This window comes from Excalfactoria chinensis, chromosome 3 (assembly GCF_039878825.1).
Source record: "Excalfactoria chinensis isolate bCotChi1 chromosome 3, bCotChi1.hap2, whole genome shotgun sequence".
NCBI lineage: Eukaryota > Metazoa > Chordata > Aves > Galliformes > Phasianidae > Excalfactoria > Excalfactoria chinensis.
In genome coordinates, this window is record NC_092827.1 from 32,579,563 (window position 1) to 32,601,014 (window position 21,452).

General features: G+C 41.4%; 1 protein-coding gene across 2 annotated transcripts; it reads right to left on the reverse strand.

The window, feature by feature from the left end:
• Positions 1 to 5,023: 5,023 nt before the first annotated feature.
• Positions 5,024 to 19,842, reverse strand: CGA (glycoprotein hormones, alpha polypeptide). 2 transcript variants are annotated; one of them, XM_072333236.1, is made up of 4 exons: positions 19,739 to 19,842; positions 7,983 to 8,089; positions 6,849 to 7,033; positions 5,024 to 5,368 (listed from the first exon to the last, which is right to left on the reverse strand). In XM_072333236.1, exons 2-4 carry the CDS (start codon positions 8,080 to 8,082, stop codon positions 5,291 to 5,293), a joined length of 363 nt encoding a protein of 120 aa, XP_072189337.1. In that variant the 5' UTR covers positions 8,083 to 8,089; positions 19,739 to 19,842; the 3' UTR covers positions 5,024 to 5,290. The 2 variants fall into 2 exon arrangements, with proteins under 2 accessions (XP_072189337.1, XP_072189336.1); XM_072333235.1 differs by having other exon boundaries at positions 19,734 to 19,827.
• Between the last annotated feature and the right edge of the window lie 1,610 nt (positions 19,843 to 21,452).

Sequence of the window (21,452 nt, forward strand, 5' to 3'; positions counted from 1 at the left end):
GCCAAATGCTGTGCTGATTAAGAACTCCAGAAAGACCACACACAACTAAATGGGCAAATATATGCCAGATAGGCTTCAGATAAATGTAAGGCAATGCAGCTAGGGAAAAAATAATCCAAACAACGCCTACAGCATGCTGGATACAGAACTAACAGCAGCATGTCAAAAAAGAAGGGGAAAGATGATCTTAAATGTAATCATTAACAAGGCTCTGGTTGTCAGTAGAAGCCAAAACAATATATTAGAAAAGGGTCCCAAGAACGAGTCAGAGGGCATCGTTACTGCCATTTCTAAGTCTGGATTAACCCCACTAGAGGACAGTTCCTGATTTGCCCTCTGCAGCTGGGGAAGGATGCAGAAGAGTTAAAGCAGGTACAGAGAAAAGCAAGGAAAATATCCTAACGGCAGAACCTAGAAATACTGGGCTCTTTGTCATGGAGAGGAAAACACAGAGAAGAAAAATGATTGTGGATTATAAAATCATGAAAGCAATATCTAGGAGATTAGTTTAAAACAGATTAAAGTGGGTACTTTTTTCACAATTCTGTAACTTACTGTGACAGGAGGTTATGGAGGCAGATAATAGCAGCAGCTTCAAATGGGTCTAGATAAATTCATAGAAAAGGAGTCCGTGAGTAGCAACAAAAAGGACAAGGAAAAAAAGAACACTCTAATACTCCCAAAAATCAAATGTGGATACTGAGAATGATACAAGGGGAAATGTCTGCAAGAAGTGGACAGCCTCTTATTCTGCCCTAAAGCAGCATCTGATACGGCCAGAGTCAGAAAGAATCCTTGGGCTACACAGATGGATGCTGTGACCAGAAAGGCATTTTTAATGCTTTTGGAACAACCACGCTGTGAAGAGAGACAGATGATTTTGAGGAAGAAATTGTCAAATAAACAGAAGATAAATTCCCAAGAAATTACACTGAGCTGAAGCCCTATCACCACTCTCCTTCCCCCCGACATACACAATCAAGCAAACAACCCCCCCCCCCCCCCAAAAAAAAAGAAACCCCACAAAACAAACAAAAAATACCCTGCTTTTTTGCTGTTTCCCTCAACCCAAAGAACACTGGTTTCTATCATATCTCAATATGCCCAATGGCCTGGCAGGACAGTGACTGTGCACATGTATGTATACAGTGGATGTATGGTGCATAAGCAGTGGTTGTGTCTGTGACTGTAGCCAGCTGCTGGGTTTAGTTAGCATATGCCAGAAACATGGGAAACTGCAGAGCAATAGGGAAACCCCTTCAAGGGGGAATCCTCCAGACACTAATGAATCATTGGTTTTATTCCGTCACAAATTGTGTTTGCATATTCCCTAAAGCTATTTTCATATCTCTTTCTTCATGGCAATGCTCTCTGACATAGCCAGATGGCCTTCTCCCCACTGTGGAGGCTTCTTCTGTATATAAATGTATTCGGTTGACTTCCAGACTTGTCTGAGCAGCCCTCTTTCACCCAGCTGCAAAGGGGAGCCATGCAGTCTGCACTTGGCCAGCAAAGACTCTGGGATAAGCTTCCCTTTCTCCCTGACTACTGTTTAAAATCATTGTTTAGACAGGGTGAAGGATGAGAAAAGGAAGGCTCCTGCTAATTTGCAGCTTCTCAGACTTGCAAAGAGTAGGAGGACTTGTCAGAAATTTCATTTCATTAAAATCCCTACAGCTCACAGGCTTTATCTTCCTACTGAGAGCTCACCCCTCCTGATCTTGTCAGCTGGGGAATGGAAATTGCAATACTTCCAAATCATCACAGCTTCCAGCAGGGAGGCACCCACACTCACCATCCACACATCTGCTCCTCAGCAGCACCTTAACCCCTAGTTTGATTTTGAGCATCTTTTGGTTGATAGGTAAATACTTCAGATCTCCACAAAGAGAGAAAGATCTGCTGAGGACGCAGCAAAATGTTCTTCAGTGAGGCTGGGCACAAGCTCTCAGTAAACAGAGCTTTGTCAGAAAGCTCCTCTGTGCACAGAATGAATTTGTTAGTAGGGCCACGGTGATGTAGGTTTAAATAGGTCACCATGACAATAAAAACGTATCATTTATACCTTCAGCCCACATGATCTTCAGCATTTTTAATCTGCAGTATTAGCCTGACTGATTCATTGCTACTTATAAACCACACTGACAAGGACTTCATTTTATCTCCATCCTCATGCTGAAACACAGAAGCTGCACGCTGGCTATTGGCGTAAACAAGAGATCAGTCTCTTCTGATTTTCTGATCTCTTCTCTCAACGCTGCTCTTAAATATACAGAACTGATCTATCCTGTGTACTTGCACATAGGACGGTGAGTGAGATTACACAGAAAAAAAAGGAGTAGTTAAGTAAAGGATTTAATAAGATGGTATAGACTGCAGTGATACCTCTTCCCTATTTTCCCATGCTTTCTCCTCCCCAGTTCACCCCAATCCCCCTGACTACTGCTACCCCTTCTTCCACCTCTGGTCCTTTCTCTAAGTAAGCTCTTCCTAATACCCCTCAGTAAGCTTTGCACAGCCCCACAAGCCTCCCTCAGATATCTCCCCAGGTCAGTCTTATTTCCCATTTCTCAGCAGTCACAAAGCTTAGGCTGCCACCACCATCCCTTCACCACCCCAGGGCCCATTGGTAACAGCCCATTGGTCATGGGCTGAAAGGGTCTGCTCTTTGTCATTGTCTCCCTTATCACCTGCTGCTAGATTTGTGTATCTCAGTGTTTAATTTATTACTTTCCTTGTTAAGCGGTGTTTCTTTCAGACTGAAGGGCTTTAACCAGATAAGGTAATGAAGGGGGTGCTCGCACATTCCACATGCTCTTACAATAAGCACTTTGCTAGCCCTTGATACTTCAGAGGGGAGGGGGACCCGTGAGTTGAGAAACTGAGGAGTAAGTGGTTCTGTACAAGCAAGAGGGAATGAGCCACGGGGAATGTAAAGCAGAACAGTCATTCTAGAATGATACAGGGCTTCAGCATCTCATGTTTTCTTCAAAGTTTGGGTCTCTAATTTGTTACCATTTTTCAATATTTCTATGATTTCACAATAAAAAAGATAACAGTTGCTTCAAAAGATGCAAACAGAAGTTCATCATGTCACCAACCTGCTCTTGTGAGCAGCACAGGGACAAACAGACCATCAGGTAAAAGGCGCTGCTGAAGGATCTCACTTGAGTCAGAGTCTACCCAAGGAGATGTTTCACAGGGCAAAAAGGCACATCTCCACTGCAAAGCAACCTCGGAAAATGTGTTCTCCATTTCGGTCCTGTCAAAGTTATGAGAAATTGCAATGCCATTCTCAAAGGCAATCAGCTTGCAGCTTCAGATCACTCCTGTCTCGTTGCCTAGAAATCCCAGGCAGGATCCAGATCCCCTGTGAAAGTATCTGCATCAATCACATTTAATAAAATTGCACAACAGGTTGGAATTGTGAGTCAGCTTTAGTGGCTGCTTGACATGTATTCCTATAATGTATTGAGCGATGATCCGGAGTGAGAGATTAGACTTCTCAATATGAAAACCTTTTCTGCTGATGTTATTAAACTCATACTAAAGACCACCCTACTGGACTACCTCCCCTTTGAACAAAAGCAATACTGAAACAAAGGTATCATAGACAAAATATCACAAAAAACTTTCCAGGAGAGTGATTTTTTTCCAGCTTAGTAACAGCAGAAGTAATAGAGCCAGCCTCCTTCACTGATTCTGGAATAACCACTGGAAGTTTCTCCAGGAGCAAATTAGGTGAAGCATCTCCTAGGAATGGCACAGCACAGCTGACTCTGCAATATAACACAAGACTGAGCCAGACCGGTGGCTCCAGAGATTACACTGAACCAGAGATCAAATTGTGGGGATCAGGCTTTCAGAATTTACTGAACATATGCTGAATAATTTTGCTTTCTTCTCTATCCATGAGAAGAAATCTTCTTTGCCTCAAAACCCCATGGTATTCTTAGAAAACAGCGGGGATTTTCACTCCAGTAGACAGCAGAGGTGGGTGTACAGTGGATTTAAGCCATGTCCTGCCAGTCCTGGGCTGCTCCAGGGCCCCATCACAGCCTAGCCCTGCGAGTCTGTCATTTAGGACTGCAGAAGACATCAGCTATGGCCATGCCCCAAGGCAGAGCAGCTGTACTCACAGCCTCACCCCAAAGCACCCTCCTCTTTCTTTATCAGAAGCTCTGCTACACATCTGCATCGCTACGCTAAGAATTTCTGCTTCAGGGAAATACCCCACAAATATATTTAAGGTGTTTGGAGACATTTTGGACATGTTTAAATGTTTGGACATTTAAACCTTTGCATTCAGTGATCACAGCAGGGCTGACATTCTCATTCCAGATATTTGGGTTAAGACAAGTGGAATTAATTTATTTCATGTTCATATGGGCAGGCTGCAGATTCAGAAGCAGATGCCCTGCTCCAACCTACAACCAAAGAGGTGCTATCTCTAAAATCCCCATTTACAACTTGAAGTTCATCTATTCTAAATACATATTCTGTGGTCCATTTCTGACCTAACACAGTCTGTTCCTTTCTCATTTGTATATCTCAGTCTGGCACATTGCATTTGAGAATTACTAAAGCCCAGTGCCATACTGCTCAGCCACACGTTAAATAGCTAATACAGATGTGCTGCGCCTGTCCTCTAGCACCGCTACACTGCATAGCACTTTGCAACATCACCTTCTGCGTCCATTTATCGATATGGGAGAAGATTAAATTCCAAGCAAAATCAAAGTTGGCACAGAAAGGCAGAGCATGTTGCACAGATTGCTGTTAAGCTTTATGCCACGTGTTTAAGTAAAAAAAAAAAAACAGCAAAAAGCAAGAAAATGTTGTGTTTAGAAATAAAACAAACCACTCAATGAATTAGGGGAAATTACTGTTTCTTTTCCTGCCCCCTTCCCCATCCCTCTCTTCCTCCTTCCTCCCTCTCCCACAAAAACAAACAAACTTAAAAATGAACTACAAAATCTCTTTTTTGTTAAGCTATGAAATCATCGTTTTTCCTCACGAAACACTGACTTTTTATCTGACAGTTTATTTTAAAAACAGACCAAGCTTATGGTTGTCATGCAAGCACTGCATCTAATCCCTAATGGAAATAGTTAAACTTACTTAAATGCATGAAGAAGCAAAGAGGAAATAAAGCAGCCATCCATCTCATTCACAAGTCTACTCGGTGTCTTGACCAGAAAACACAAGATTATACACAGCGGTGCTATAAAAGCTGAACAACAAATATTCCATTCACCGTTGTCCTTGATCATTAACGAACGGACAGGCTTTAAGATTTATGATAGTAGCAGGTACTGCAGTGACAGTCCGTGTGGTTCTCTATCTTCACATTGTCCTTAAGGGTAATCTTAAAAAAAAAGAAAACACACACATGAGAAAGAAAATAATTAGGATTAGCTACGCAGTTAAAACTGCAATCTCAAGCAAAAGATTTCCAAAGCCTTTTTAACCCCAAGCAGTACACGGGCTCCAAGGAGTACGTGAACTAGAATGGCCTCTGAAGGCCAATCTGTAAAGGTTCATCATCAGTGGCTTTTGGTGCTGTAATGAGATGGTTCTCAACAACATGTAGCCTGGTGTCCTTAATTTGGCACATTTTAAAGTGTCTGTTTTACAAAGAAGCGTTACTCAACCAATCTATGACAAATCAGGAAGTATCCTTTACATACTTCACATGGAGATTATAAAAACAGAGAGCATGAACACCATGAGCTATTTTTAATCTCAGCCAAATTTTATTTCCTGCCTCGGGGCAAGCATAACAATGGTGGTCTAAAAAAACATCCATGCTCTGCTGAGAAGAAGACTAAATGTGTTCGGATACATGTATCTATAGGTAAGCCACATATTTAGGCTCACATTGCAGCCAGCAGAAACCCGGGGCTCTGTCCAGCTGCATACACAGAAAGGCTGATTGCCCTTTCAGACATCAGATGGGATCCCACCAAGCCCCCAGCTGCCACTCCAGAAGGTCTTTTATGGGTCCTGTGTCTGCCAGCTATACACAGATGTCTTGAGTACCCCAGGGTATCTCAAATAGCACCAAACCTGTGAGCCAGTAATTGAACTGAGCCCCTCATCAGCACACTCAGTGAAAATGATTCAGATCACCAGATGACAGCAACCTTGGCTTGCATCAGCTAGCTCACCACTGATTACATCAATTTAAGGTTTCTTCACCTGGAGCTGAATTGCTACCAAAATAATCAGCTTTAGCAGAACCTTTCTTTAGGAGAACCTTCCAGATGGGACTGTTAAATGCTCAGAGTAGCTGCACATGTTTACAGTTCCCTCCCGGTTATACTATTAAAAGTAAACACAATCTCAATTAATCTAATGAGTACAGATGGTTTTGGCCCCTCATTCCCATGTATGTAATTGATAGTATTGACCAGGCATGTTCTCAGAGGACTCCTGCTTATGCAGGAAAGAAGTAAGGAAAGCAACTTATTAAAATAAAATCCACACTTCATGACATTTAAGGAGAGGGTACGCAACCAGCAGAGTTAAAAATGAATGGACAAGAAATCCAATTCATGCATCATGAGTCAGAGTCACTGTGGTTTCAGTGAAATCAGTGGCACTGCACCAGTCTCCATACCCGACTGAATATCAGGGTCAGTACTGGTTAACACAGTTAACTGGTTAAAACAACAAATGTGCACAAGTGTAAATTATATAAGTACCAAGGATGTTTCCCTCAAATAGCTGCTCAATGCCCTCCAGCAAAAGCACTACAATAATTTCTATATAATAATTTCTATTCACTGCTTCACTTACTCATTGCTTCCTAAAACAAGCTTAAATGGTCTCAATTACATTCTCACCTTGGTGAAAGCCTTTGCTACGCAGCACGTTGCTTCCGATGTAATGTTCTTTGGAACAAGCATGGTCTTCTTGGATCTCATTGGAGTGGGATAGGCCCGGGAGAAACAGCACCCAGTGCACTGGTAAATGGGGGCTCCTGGTTTTGAAAAGAACCTGTTCTCCCCTAGCTTGCACTCTGGACAACCTGTCATAAAAACAGACAGAAAAGACTTTTACTTGATGGTAATTCATCTTCAAAGAGAAAGGGAAAGCATGGGCAGTAAGAGAAAGTATTGGCTGCGTTCTGCTTTTTGATGCATGCAGAACTGAAAAGCACAGAAACAAAAGCTCTCCTCTTCAGGGTCCTTCATCTTCACAGTGTTCTCTACTTGTAAAACTAGAGCGCATCTTTCCAGGTAAGGCACAAGTGTTTCTTTTCTTTCTAAGTTACTTTTGTTGATAGCATTTTTCAGTAAGCATACTACAGTAGCTCTACCTATAAAATCTATTAGCTATGGATAGTTAGTAACAGCAGTATTTGCTAGTGGTTCCTAGACAGTGCTCAGCCTATTTTGTAAGTTGGAGGCTACGCTGCTGGAAATCTCTGTGGCACACTACTACAGATTGTGGCTTTGTTCTAGTAAACTCATCCTAGCCCTGGCTGCAGCGCAAGAGGTCTTTCAGAAGAAATATATTCTGTGTGTTATGATGAGGAACTACTGTTTTGCTATTCCTGATTGTCACGGCTTTGTAATGTTGCTGTCAGTATTCCACATCATAACATCATGTACAGTATGGATCATTAAAAAAGGTTCACACTCGTGGGGTTCACACTCGTTGTCTAGTGGTTAGGATAGTTGTGTGGCCACTTTGATGTCAGAAGTACAACAAAATGAAACATTTCTATTTGATAATGTTTCAAGGATGAAGGTCGCCACATCAAGATGAGGATACTGTCATCTGGGAGACTCATGACCTAGAGAAATCAAGTTTAAATAAGGAATAGGAAGCAAAATTATCTTGAGTAATTATACCTTCACATCCAAACATCAATAAATGCAACAGAATAATAATATTTATGACCACATTTATAAAACAATTTTAATTGCTGCTCTTTACAACTGTCCTATTTCTGAATGCTGAGTGTAGCTTACCCTGCATGAGAAATTCTCCATCTGGGAAAGTATGAAGAAGATGCAGAAATACAGACAAAATGGTCAAAGTGACAGCTGCATACTTCCTGTAGCAATCCATGATCTTTCTGGAAATACAAATAAGCACATTTTTTAAGGACTGTTTCACACTGGGTACAGTACCAGCATCTAGGCTACACTCTAATACAGCATTCAGGAGAAGTAACAGGGACAATTTAAAACCATGAGCAGAAACTGAAAATGTAGTACACTGATGTGCATTTTATAGCCACAGAAGATTGACTTCAATACCACTTTCATAACAAAAATGTACCTCTCCTTCTGGCCGTAACAATATGTTCTGAATATGAACATAAACCATAGCATATAAACCTCAAATACCGTAACTGTCTAATATTTATGGTAGAGTGGAGAAAAGACAGCAAACATTTATGGAGGAGACAACAGAATCTGTAGAATCCAGGACTGCAGTACAGGGGCCTCATCAGGAGCGTCACAGCAAGTTCAGAGTCACCATCACCTTCCAGACCGAGATTTGCATCAGGCTTTGTTTTACTGGCATTGTAGGTTGCCTTTTGGGTTCTGATTAACAAATGAAGAATACAGAAAGCTGGTTTGGTATAAGCACACCTTGCTTGGTTCAGACTTTTAAAATCTTTACAAGGGATTAATTTTGTGCAAGAAAGCATATGCTGCATGGCACATCTGTCCTTGTGCAGCTAGTATATGAGATGAAGTGGCTATAAAAGTTGTATCACATCTTCTCTGTTCTCTGACATACAGTTTTGTGGCTATATTTGATCCAGATCAAATCTACACCATAGAGTAAAGTATATCTCAGATTTGAATTAATAAAATCCATAACATTAAAGATGCGATACATATAAGCTGTGGCCATATGAATATCATCCCAAATTCTCTCTCTCTCTTTTATTATGATTATTATTGTTATTGTTATGATTACTATTGCCAGTAAGATTTCATGGAGGACAAAAAACAGTTCTATCCCTGCTCATACCTAAGTAAACGTTACATGTAGATCAGTGGGATGCATTTTCTAACTACCACAGATCTTACAAGTCATTCTCAGCTTGTACCAGCTTGGTCAGAAACAAACATAAAAAATAGTTGTAAAGGGTAATGTTTCTTTTCAGTGAGAATAATGTCATGTGCCTGTGCCATGACCCTTTGTAATGGAAAGGTAGGCAAGATCTGAGTTAGCCTAAAACAAGTGTGAGGATGCCCCATTTAGGAATAAAGTCTGCAGATGTCTCCCTCAAGCACAAAGCATAATTTCACCCAGTTCTACTTCATAGGATCACTGAATGGCCTGGGTTGGAAAGGACCACAATGGTCATCAATTTTTCAACCCCCCTGCTATGTGCAGGGTCACCAGCCACCAGACCAGGCTTCCTAGAGACACAACCAGCCTGGCCTTGAATGTCCCCAGGGATGGGGCATCCACAACTTCCTTGGGCAACCTGTTCCAGTGCGTCACCACCCTCTGTGTGAAAAACTTCCTCCTGATATCTAACCTGAACCTCCCCTGTCTCAGTTTAAAACCATTCCCCCTTGTCCCATCACTATCCACCCTCATAAACAGCTATTCCCCCTCCTGTTTATGCTCCCTTCGAGTACTGGAAGGCCATAGTGAGGTCACCCTCACTGCCTTCTCTTCTCCTAGTTAATCAAGCCCAGCTCCCTCAACCTTTTATAAGGAGAGGTGCTACAGCCCTCTGATCATCTTAGTGGCCCTCCTCTGGACCCAGTCTCTCACTCATGGACTTTTCCTGCCCTCAAAGATCCTCCCATGAGGCTCTTTGGACTCAGCACTGTCCATGCCCTCCCCGCAGAGGAGGGGGTGTTTTGCTAAAGTTGTGCAGCAGTGCTGTACTTGCTGCTACCTGCCCCCAAGGACAGAGAGCCAAGGCGGCTCTCAGCATGCAGAGCCCACAAATCCCAGCCACCACTTCCCTTATGAGATACCTTATCTGATCATGCAGGTCTCCCCGCTCCTGCAGTCACAGCCCCAGGCCATGCCAGCAGCCAAACAAGCTGTGTTTGGGCTGTGTCTGAACAGCAGGCCCCACAGCACCCTGTACAGGCTCTCACAGCAGGAGCTTTTAAGCAGTTCCAGTGCCTGTGCAGGCTACCTGACCCCTTGGCTTTAAAGATGGAAATTGTCCCCCAAGAGCACGATGGCTGACAGGCAGGATAAGGCCTCAGGCTGACAACATTTCATACATCCTAGATTCTGAAAGTCACTTGCTTTGCAGGCCATAAATATTCTTCAGGGAGGGACCCCACTATGGAACCAAGTATTTCTAAAAATGCAGTGACAGTGAAAACAATAATGCCAGCAACAAAGACATTAATCTTGAGATTTGTTGTAGAGGTTATTTAAGCATGCCACGCTATTTAAAAGGGCACTGACATTCCTAAGAGGAAAATATAGTAGAAAATCAAGAGAGCAAAGCATAATTAAATGAAATCAGCCTTCATATACTGGCAAGCTATTTCTTTTCAGACTTTGCACCTCCCCAGCGTAATCCCTGCGGAGACTGCCACAATGATGCAAATGTACAAATAATGCCTGCTTGCATATGGGTGGAGAGGCAAACCTGAGGTGGGCCAAGGAGTGAAGTCACTTGCATGACATGATCATCTGAGTGAGCCTGGAGCACTGGCATGTGTACAAAGAGTGTATGGATTAGCAGAGGAACACTCCATTGCCATACAAATTCTCAGAGATATATCCAGCAGGTCTTGGTTCATTGATCAAACAGACTGTGCTGAAGGAAGCAGTCAGATTGCTATGGAGCACTGATCATATAATAGAGCTTTGAACTCAGGACAAGGAAGGGAACAAAACCAGAGAAGCCCATGCCCATAGCAAACAGAAAAAGCTCATGTCCAAGATGATGCTGCCGAGACCAAGGACAGGATGATGAGAACACAGCTCTTGCCTCATCAGAGTTAGCGAAGTGGAAGGTAACAAAGTTTATGAGCAAGTCATAAATGCACAGTAGAGACAATGAAACTTTTTCTAAGTAAGATAGCAAACAATAGAGATAAGAAATTCATCTCAAGTCCAGCAAAGATCAAGGATGGAGAAAAGCTTACAGTAATGGGAAGCAAAGGCTGGGTGCTAGGTGCAGGTGACTCCACCTCCTCAGTCCTACCTACCCAGCAAGTCAGTCCATGCTGGCAAGAAACAGAGGATAAGGGAGTTAAAAGCAGCCAGGGTGGAATTTGATGAAAACACATGGGAAGAAATTGTGAAAGCAATGGAAGGAAGGATTTGGAAGAAGTATTAAAAACTAGTTTAGTAAACATGTGCACGCATGTAGGCTGAATGCTACTGGTGGTTATTTCTCTCTGCTATGGCTTTTACCAAAAAGCCATCCAAGTACAATAATTGGTCATCTTTTCCTATGGGAAACTTGAAGATGTGTGTTAAAGGGAGCCTGCATGATGCTGCATTGTATGGCAAAGGACAGCCACAGCAACCTGGGGTGATGCCCACCAAATATGAGGCAAGCATCTCTGCTTCAGCCTTCTCATAGGCTCAGCCATGGACTTTTACTTTAACACAACCAGTGCTCACTCAGTACTATCCAGGTTTCGTGATAAGGAAAGCTTTGTGCTCCCTTTCCTCCCTTGGCAGACCCAAGCCATCTTGATCTGACCACGTCCACTGAATAAATTCAATGTGGCTGCACTGAGAACATGCAGGACAATGAAGGGTGGATAACATGGTAGACTCATAGGAGCTTTAAACAGCACTCTCAGGTTTCTGAAAGGCAGCTGCCAGCTTTCTGTGCTCTGCTCCCTGGACAAAAGTCACCTGTGCCCAACAACATCAAGGTGGACCTTCGCACCGTTTACATCAATCAACATTCATGTGATTCTGCCAGACATTTTAGGAAGTGAACTGAGCTCAGTTGCATTTATGAAGTTGCGCTGAGTAAATTGATCGGATTTCCCCCTTCAGCAAACAGGAATTTTCTTTGAAGGTTATTTACTGTATGTGCTCTTTTCAGCACTACAGATGGGGTGTGACTGCTGGCAGACTTGCCTGTATTGGGACACATAAGCACAATTTAGCTTCAGGCCCAGCTCCATCTGGGGGCTCAGAGCAGGGCAACACATTGCCCAGTGCAAGGAGCCAGCTGGAAGGGCTCATTTACCAGCAGGAGAAAATGACAGACAGACTTTTCATAACACCTTGTTTCTACATCACCCTGAGTCTTTCGGTAAGCTTGGGTGATCCAGTGGCTCAGTAGCAACACCAAAGACACTGACTGACCACCGTGTGACTTCATGCTCTTTGCTGAACAAGTTGTGGCATTTTTTGTCATAATTTCTCTAAGAATGCATATGATTTGGTAAATTAAAAGGGTCTGAGGCAATCCCAAAGGGAAGTTGTTTAAATTAAACTAACCAAAAAAGGGAATTGAAATCACAGATTTGCACTTCCTCTATTGAGTCCAGCAATATGACAGCAATCTTGCTCGATGTTTTTATTCTGCTTTTCTCACTGTGCCCAGTTAATACCTACACCACCTCACAATCAAATTAAATTAAGCTTTTACTTTGCTCTGCTAATCATTATCTTTCTTAAGCTACTGGAACATTATGATTTGGTTATTGTGATTAAGTACAGTGTGAATTTTAGAAGATCTTTGGAAAGATGGCAATTTTAAACCTTCCTCTCACCTTAAGTCTCACCTTACTATTTAAAATACCTTGTCTTTTTCTGTAAACAAGTTATCCTCTTACCAGTTACCATAACAAGCATACCTGTCACCAGTGACTGCAAACAGGTCTTCTTTTCACATGCGCGTGGGACTCTGTGGATGTCTTTATATTTATGCTATACACCATGAAACCAGTATTCCTACTCAAATTTTGTGGTCTTTGTCTTTGCATAGATGAGCAAGAGAGCTTTGTTAGACGGGCCACCTTTGTACTAACTATACAAAATAACCTAATGTCTCCAGCAAAAACTTGGGATGCCTCTCTATGCTGTTCTATATGGTGACTGTGGTGACGCTGTGCCCAGCAAGAGCCAAACACTCTGCACACTGTGTTTACTTCTTTTCAGATTGCTTAGCAGTGATGTATGGCTATGTCACAGCAACGATGAAGTGCCAGTGCCTTACTTCTGGCTGTGTTGTACATTGTAAGCTGTAAGCAAACCACTGAAGACTGAGAAATCTTTACTAAACTTCTTTTTTTTTTTTTCCTCCCTTAAGATATTTAACCATGACAAGCAAGTTAAAGACTCTAAAACACATTAGCACCATGAATTGTCTAACATTCAACATCTGGCATCAATACTGGGGACCAGGATAAAAATACAAGGTTACTAATGTAGCATTCCCAGACCCAACCACAAATCACAAAATACCACCATTTAGTTGTAATGCAATCCTACAACCTCCTTTTTTGCTGCTTACAAAGTTAGCTTAACACTAAGTACTGATTTCTTAGTTCCTACGCAACACTTCACGCCTGTTTTCAAAGTAAAAACTTTGACAGAATGGAAGGAGAAGAAAACTTTAGGAGAGAAGGGGAAGACAATGTCAAAATATATATGTATGTAATTGCTCTTCTTTAATAGTAAAGAAAATAAAAAATATATTACCTCCCTTGTTCAATGAGAATAAATCAGAAAGATGAGAAAACGCAGGACGATGTTCAAATGTGAGCCGTCCTTGATGTGTGGATGGATCTTCCTGTTGTATGAAAAGGTTGCATCTTTCTTTTATACCAGCAAAGTTAGATCATATTCCTCGCCCACAACTAAGCCATAGGATCAACTGTACATTTTGTCTAATGACTGAACATTACTTTGTGTAATTACCAGCCCACCATACTGATCTTATCTCCTACTCAACTTTCATAAAGATCTTTTTTTCCTTATATAATGAAAGAAAGGGCAGCTTGTGTGCACAAGCTCAATGCCATGTGAGTTTCCTGGGGAACTCAGATATCCAGCATCTAGTCATTTGTTACACTGGTCAGTGAATAGAAGCTCATTTTACAAAAGGAAGAGTTAGTAAGGTTTCCTAATGCTTCTGAAACCAGAGAGAAAAACAATTACAGCAATGGCATTGTCTTAGCAGGGAATAACAAAATAACAAACAGCAGAGATCTACACAAACATTTAAAAGAATAATCTCCATTTGAATTTAATGCCCAGAGAACAAATGTGTGGATTAACATAGGATTACTTCTTTACATGTGGGGCAAGATCTCATCTTGTTTTCAAAGTAAAGCTAGTGCAATGGAAGCCCTTTTGAAAATGGCACCAGAATGCAGATTTTTATGGTTTAGAGACTTGCAAGTCCCTGTTCTCAAGTGACAGAGCCTGTGCTGATGCAGCTGGATCTGAGGCCAAGAAGTATAGCACAGTAGGGCTTATGCCCACTCAGCACTTAGCTTCCCCAACCCAATGGGAGGTGTACGTCCAGGTGCCTACTGTAAACAAGCCACAGCAACACAGTTGGCCTACATGGTACTGAGGTAAGGGAGATTCCCTTTACATGTCTAGAAGTTATCCGCCTAAATCTGAGTTACTCACTGCAGGCTGCCTCTGTAAGTCAATGGGCCTAAACACCTCTTTCAATACATGGCTAAGCAGGCAGAAAGGCTGCACCATCCACTTCGGTGGCTGCCCAAGCCACATCAGATTGAAGGGTTCATGTGGCTGCTGGCTTAGGCTCACCAACCCTTTGCTTGGCTTCTTCCTCAGCCTCTGCTCGTGGTTCAGTCCCATGCTGTTTCCATTCCTGACCTGCACCTGACTCACCACACCTACCCCCACTAACATCCTCATCAGCCTCTAGGTGCTTTTTCACCCTCTATTTATTCAATTGATCAAGGTAACAAAGTTAAATCCGAAACAATTGTCCCCAGCCTGCACTTGGCTTGAAATTAACTTCTGTTTCAAAACTGAAGATGGATTTCTACACCTGAAAGCTTGCCTGTTTTTCATCCAATGATATGATCTGGTCTAATAAAAGATGGTTGCTCTTCTTACAACATTGCTTCATTTAATAACAGAAGCATAGAGCTGAAATTTGAAAGCTAGTGGTAAACAGTTTACTGAGAAATATTCCCCTGGAAGACTGAAACTTAATATTTCTCATCATTCAAAGAAAATCTGATGAAAATTGCTGAAGTTTATAGAGTAGCTCTGACTTGGTTCTGTGCTGCCCAATTGATACTCCAGCTTGCAGTCCTATGGGAAATCCAGCTTGGTTTGTGATACTTCACAAAAAAAAAAAACCAAAAGCATAACACTGTCCTCATAATGAGGAAGACCAGAGGCAACTGTATTGTATGTTCGCTTTTGGTACTTATTTAGCTATGTGTAGCAGTGTATCATCAAAATAAAAAAGAAACATTGTAAAAAATTGTGCTTTTATAGAATGATTTAAGGACACTGATGACATTACCTCTAGAGTATAAGGAAAAATAAGAGTGCCCACAGCCTAGTAGTCCTTTCATATCAGAATGTATTAGAAATAAATCTCGTGGAGTCAATGGAATTACACTTGTATAAAAGATAGTTTAAAAAAAAGCTCCTATTTTTATTAAGAGGATTTCTTTCTTTAGCTGTTCCAAATCTCCAACTAAAAATACTTGGTCAAATCTGTCTTAATGTGCAATTGAATGAGAAATGAGTGAAAGTGAAAGTGGTTCACTACTTTAGAGGCATGAAAAAAATAAAAAACATAAACTTTTCTAGGAGCTGGATCCTTACCATTCCTTCTTGGGATTTCTTTGCAAAGGTGGGCTCCTGTCTCCTCCTTTTCTCTACCAGATGCTGTCTCAGGGTATCTGTCCTACTTCCCTACTTAGCAATATCTGCTTATCTAGAGGCTGCTTCCTGATGCTGCCTTTTCCCTGCTAGAGGAAAGCTTTTCCTCTTTGCCACTCTGCGGAGTTGTAGGGCATCCCCCTACACTCTCAGTAAAAGAATGGGAAAAGGTTCCCTTACTTCAGTAAAAAAAATTCCATTCAACAATGACAATCGGTGTTATCAATAAATAGATTCTATCCCCCAGAAAATGTGATTAAACATTGCTAAACTGAGTTGCTAGTAAGGGCAATGCAAGGTTTGCTATACGTTTCCTCCAGCAGAAAGGATAGTACAGAACACAAATACCTTTTTTTTTTTTCTCTTTCTTTCTTTTGCATCAGAGTCACATTCTTCAGAACCATCCCTGCCTTCTTTTTTGGTTTTACTTCTCTTTCCAGATAGGGAAATGAGAACAAATAACCCACAAAATGAAGTTCTGATAGTATTTCTGTAGATAAGCATTTTGAGTTCTGAAGGGCTCTTCTAATAATCACGGAATCATAGAATGGCCTAGGTTGAAAAGGACCACAGAGATCATCAAGTTTCAACCCCCTGCCACAGGCAGGGTTGCCAACCACCAGAACAGGCTGCCCAGAGCCACATCCAACCTGGCCTTGAATGCCTCCAGGGATGGGGCATCCACAGCCTCCTTGGGCAACCGGCAACCTGTTCCAGTGTGTCACCACCCTCTGTCACATTTCAGAACCTCCTCCAAATTCAGCCAAAATCTACGCTTTATCATTTGCGTGACCTCAAATCAGCAGGTTCCCTTCTGATAGAAGCACTCGTACACACTGAACACCACAAACAATTTTCTTCTCTCTTCTCTTCCAGCATCTACTTAGCACCCAGCTCTGAGCCTGCACCAGAGGAACTCAGATGCATTGATACTATCTCACATTTTGGGTGTCACTTCCTTCATTGCTCGTGTCATCTTCAAGAGTCCCTGGAGGATAGAACCTCCCTAACGTGCTTTGCACTGACATAAGCAAATTATTACTAAATTTACCAAAGAGATTACCAAAGAATTACCAAAGAGATAATGAGATAACAAAACATCCCACTAGAATGGTTGACATTATACCCCATATAGAAAGATTTGCTGTGGATTCGAGGAAAAGAAGATATTAAAAACTATATATAATTTGATCTGGAAATATGCAGTTATTTCGGTATTGCGCTGGGTCTTCCAGCTCCTTCCCACTCAACTCTTCCACCATCACTCTCCCAGTTGCCCTCTGTCTGTCCTCAGAGGCAGTAGTGTAGCTATACACTTAAACAAGATATCCCAAGGCCATGAAAAACACAGACATACAGCTTTTTAACATAAAGAGCTCCTGTCTGCTGAAACATGTCATGTAGCATCACACAAGGAGTGAAAGTCAAGGTTACTATCATTTTACAGATGTTTTCAACTGATTATCTGAAATTACCTCTCAAAGCAGCGCTTTTTGTCCTCATTCTCCTTTATTAAAAATCAGTGAGACTTCTGACTTTTTTCAAATGAAACTGAATCTGGAATTCTAAGATTAGCTATTAGTGTTCTCAAGCTTCAGCCAAACATTGATTATTCTGGGATAATATAGCTTTTAGTATTTAATGCACATAAATAATTGACTGCAAAGCCTCTTCTATTCTAAAACCATGGTGGAAAGAGGGTTCGCTAGTATGCATCTTTCTGTTACTTGTTTTTTAAAGGAATTAAAATTGCAGATGTCAGAGCTCCAGGAATACGTGCAGAAATCATCATTTCACCAAAGCTAACTCCAAACTAAAAATCCTGCTTCTGAACAAAACAGATTATAAGGAATATATACTTTTTTATGTGTTGTTTTTTTTTCCCTTTTTTTTCCTTAGCCTGTCTAGGTCAAAATTTTTAATCATGGCATGTTATTAGGATACTTATGGTACTAATAGGATGATGGCTTCTGTTTAGCTCTTTTTTCATGCTTCCCTTTGAAATAGGTTTATTTGAAATCCAATTCCTTTGAGCAAAATTAGAGTGGATAATATAATAACTGTCACAGTATTGCAGAACAGCAAACAAAATGTCATTAGCGTGTAGTTTTGACCTCAAGGGCTTTACAGAATGCATTTCAATATTTGTTTTCTCTACTTTTAATTAATATGAGTAACTACACCTCGTACAGCAACTAACCCATATCACAAGGTCAGGATGGGCTATTGCTTAATGTATAACATTGCTCAGTTGAACAAACTAGGTTTGTTCGACTTCTGAAACAATAAGTGCTTATTATTAGACAGAAGTAGAACGCTGAACCCAACAGACTACTAATCAAATTGAGTCAGTGACTATGTTCCCACATCACAAGGGTAGCCCTTGAGAGATGGAAAACAAAGCTTTAAATATATTTCAGTATTTATTTTTTTAATTAAAATACAAAAAACCAAGACACATGAATGGAGACTGATTCTTAGACTTAGAGCAGATAAACAGCCCAGTAAAAGGGATAGGTATACTGCCAGTACAGATGAAGTAGTCTGATCAATAATGCAGGATGCCTCATTTATAGAATCACAGAATCATAGTATTACTCAGGTTGGAAAAGACCTCAAAGAACAAGTCCAGCCTCAGCCTAACCATAGTACCCTAACTCTAACAACCCTCTGCTAAATCATATCCCTGAGCACCACATCCAAACGGCTCTTAAACACATTCAGGGACAGTTACTCAACCACCTCCCTGGGGAGCCTATTCCAGTGTTTAACTACCCTTTCTGTAAAGAAGTGTTTCATAACATCCAACCTAAACTTACCTTGGTGCAACTTGAGGCCATTTCCCCTCATCCTGTCACCTGTCACCAGTGAGAGGAGACCTGCCCCACCCTCACTGTAAGCACCTTTCAGATACTGGAAGTGAGCAATAAGGTCTCCCCTCAGCCTCCTTTCCCCCAGACTAAACAGCCCCAGGTCCCTCAGCCTCTTTCCTCATAGTGCTGATTTTCCAAGCCATTCACAAGCCTTGTTGCCCTTCTCAAGCCTTGTTGCCCTTCTCTGGACCTGCTGCAGTACCTCCATGTCCTTTTTGTACTGAGATGCCTCAAACTGAACACAGTACTCGAGGTGAGGCCTCATCAATGCCGAGTCCAGGGGCAGGATGACTTCCCTAGTCCTGCTCATGGGACGACGACGAGCATTTTCAGCAACTCACATCATTCTAACACAAAAATAATTGTTCACGCAATTTGCGATTAGCTCCCTGTAGTCCAAAACCTGAACACTCTCAAATGCTCACAGTATCACCTCTTCTATTATAAGAAATTTCCATTCCTGTTTTGAAGAACTGTGTTTCCTGCTTTTTACAGATGAAAGCACAAAAAAATGCTTAAGTTCATCAAATTTCAATAAAAATGCAGCAAGATGTAGCCTCTAGTGCTGATGATAAAGAAAAATAATGCACTGACATAGAAACATAACTGGAAAATGTATTCTGAGGAAAACGGTTTATTTCTATCACATTACCAAGAGGCTTGTTACCACTGTTGCTGTTAGCCTCTCTGTTGGCACTGCATGGAGCACCCTGACCAGCAGCTCGTGATGTTCCAGGTCTACAGAGTGCAGACAGTCATAATGGTCTCTCCTGATCAACACATCTAAGTGATCTCTGACCAGAGTCCCCAGTCTCTCTGGAGGAACTCTGAATTGTATATGTTTCACATTTCAGAGGGACACCCAGAGCAATACATGAAAGGAATTATACAAGGTATTTTGTTATCAGTAGTAACAATAAAGCAGATAGAAAATGGGCTACTGTGTCATAATTAAAGCCATACCCAGACAATATTGCTCATCTCCACACAGCTACCTTTCAGAAATAAAACAGGCTTACATTTACATGGCAACACTTCAGTACAGACCTTACCATGCTTTGGGAGCTGGATACCGAGAGCTGATTTCCCATGTTGTTGAAATTTAGATGCTATCAAGAGGCAAAACAGCAGCCATTCTCTGCCTGCAGCATTGCACGGCTGTCGTCAGAGGGACAGTGATGAATCATAGTAATGTCTCAAATTTAATCTAAATGTCTATTTGAGTAGATTGTACAGGTCTAAACTGTACATCTGTGGGGAGGGAAAGAACAGGGGAGGAGGTCCAAACAACAGCAAAAATGTAAAAATACCATTCTATATTATTTTGTCATCCAGGTTATTTCTTAAGCTAAACTTAGATTACAAAATGAAAGACAATCTGGGCTCCATGCTGTTTGCCAAGTTCTCTGAAACTTCCCATACCCATCCAGGAGGCCAAGAAGGGAAAGAAGTATTGACCTTATCTATTAATTGCCTCCTATATTCTTTCCCTTTGCTTGCGTTCATTTGTCATCTCATCTCATTTGGTATTTAGCTTGAAAATTCTCTCAAAGGCTATCCTCTTATTCAAACTATTTTTACCCATGACTATGGCTCCTAGACAATATAACAAATACCAACACTCAGCTATTCTTCTGTAGAGATGACTTCCCAGAGACCTAGCAGATGTAGAAAAGCCCAAAGACTAACACAAAATGCATTTAACAATACTTGCTTTGATCTCACAGAAATACATACTGAGCTTCTTCTGCTCTTAGAGCCTTTAGTACAGGTAGATACTCAGACTGGTGAAAACCTAGGCTGGCAAATGCCACAAAAATCCTGCAAGCAAACCCTCAGTTTCAGCTTCAGGGTACTGATTTCTTCTTCAGGAGTACAACATACATCGTTACAAGTAGGAAGATAGAGCTAGCAAACTAATAAAACATCCCACTATCTTAACAACCATTCATTAACTGACTCTTATTTTCCTGAGATGCCCGTTAGAATTTTTCAGTTTTAAAACACTTAAAATACTGTATCTAAATGTTCAGAAGGAAATTCAGAGATAGCACATTCACCACTTCCCTCGGCCAATATCAAGTATCAATTAAATAGCAAATGTTGATATTTAACAAACCTTACCAAGCCTAAACATACCGTTTTTATCTTGAAACAAAGCTCCACTGCAGCACTGGAGTGGGCAGAGCGCATTGGCCATCTAAACCAGGTTTGCTGCTGTCTGATACAAGGTGGAATGTGGCAATACAACTGCTTCATTACAGCAAATAAGGCCACAAGTTTGCCATTGATTTATTGATTTAAAGGGTTGCATGTGTGAAGTCAGCCCACTCTGACAGGAAAAAGTAAAGCTCAGTGGCCATGTCTTCATGTTTTAAGAGTTTCCCAGCTTCCTGCTGTAGATCTTCCATCAATGTTGCATTAACATGCAATGAAACACAGGCAGTGGTATCCTTGGGAAGTTCTCCAACCCTGATACCCATAATAGTGTGCTCTAAAAAGTATCAGTGGCTGTATTAAGCAAACTACAGATTAGGAATCATGCACAGGTATGATCAGTACTCCTAGTAGCACAGATCACAGAATTGCTCTGTGCGGACTGTCTGGCTGGAGAACTCAGCAAGAAATAGGTTCATTTTCCTGGGCTGCACCAACAGCCCTGCAAAAGAGTTAAAGAGTCGTGGAATCAGAGAACTGTTTGAGTTGGAAGAGACCTTTAAATGTCATCTAGTCCAGTTTCTCTGCAATGAACACCTTACAGCTAGA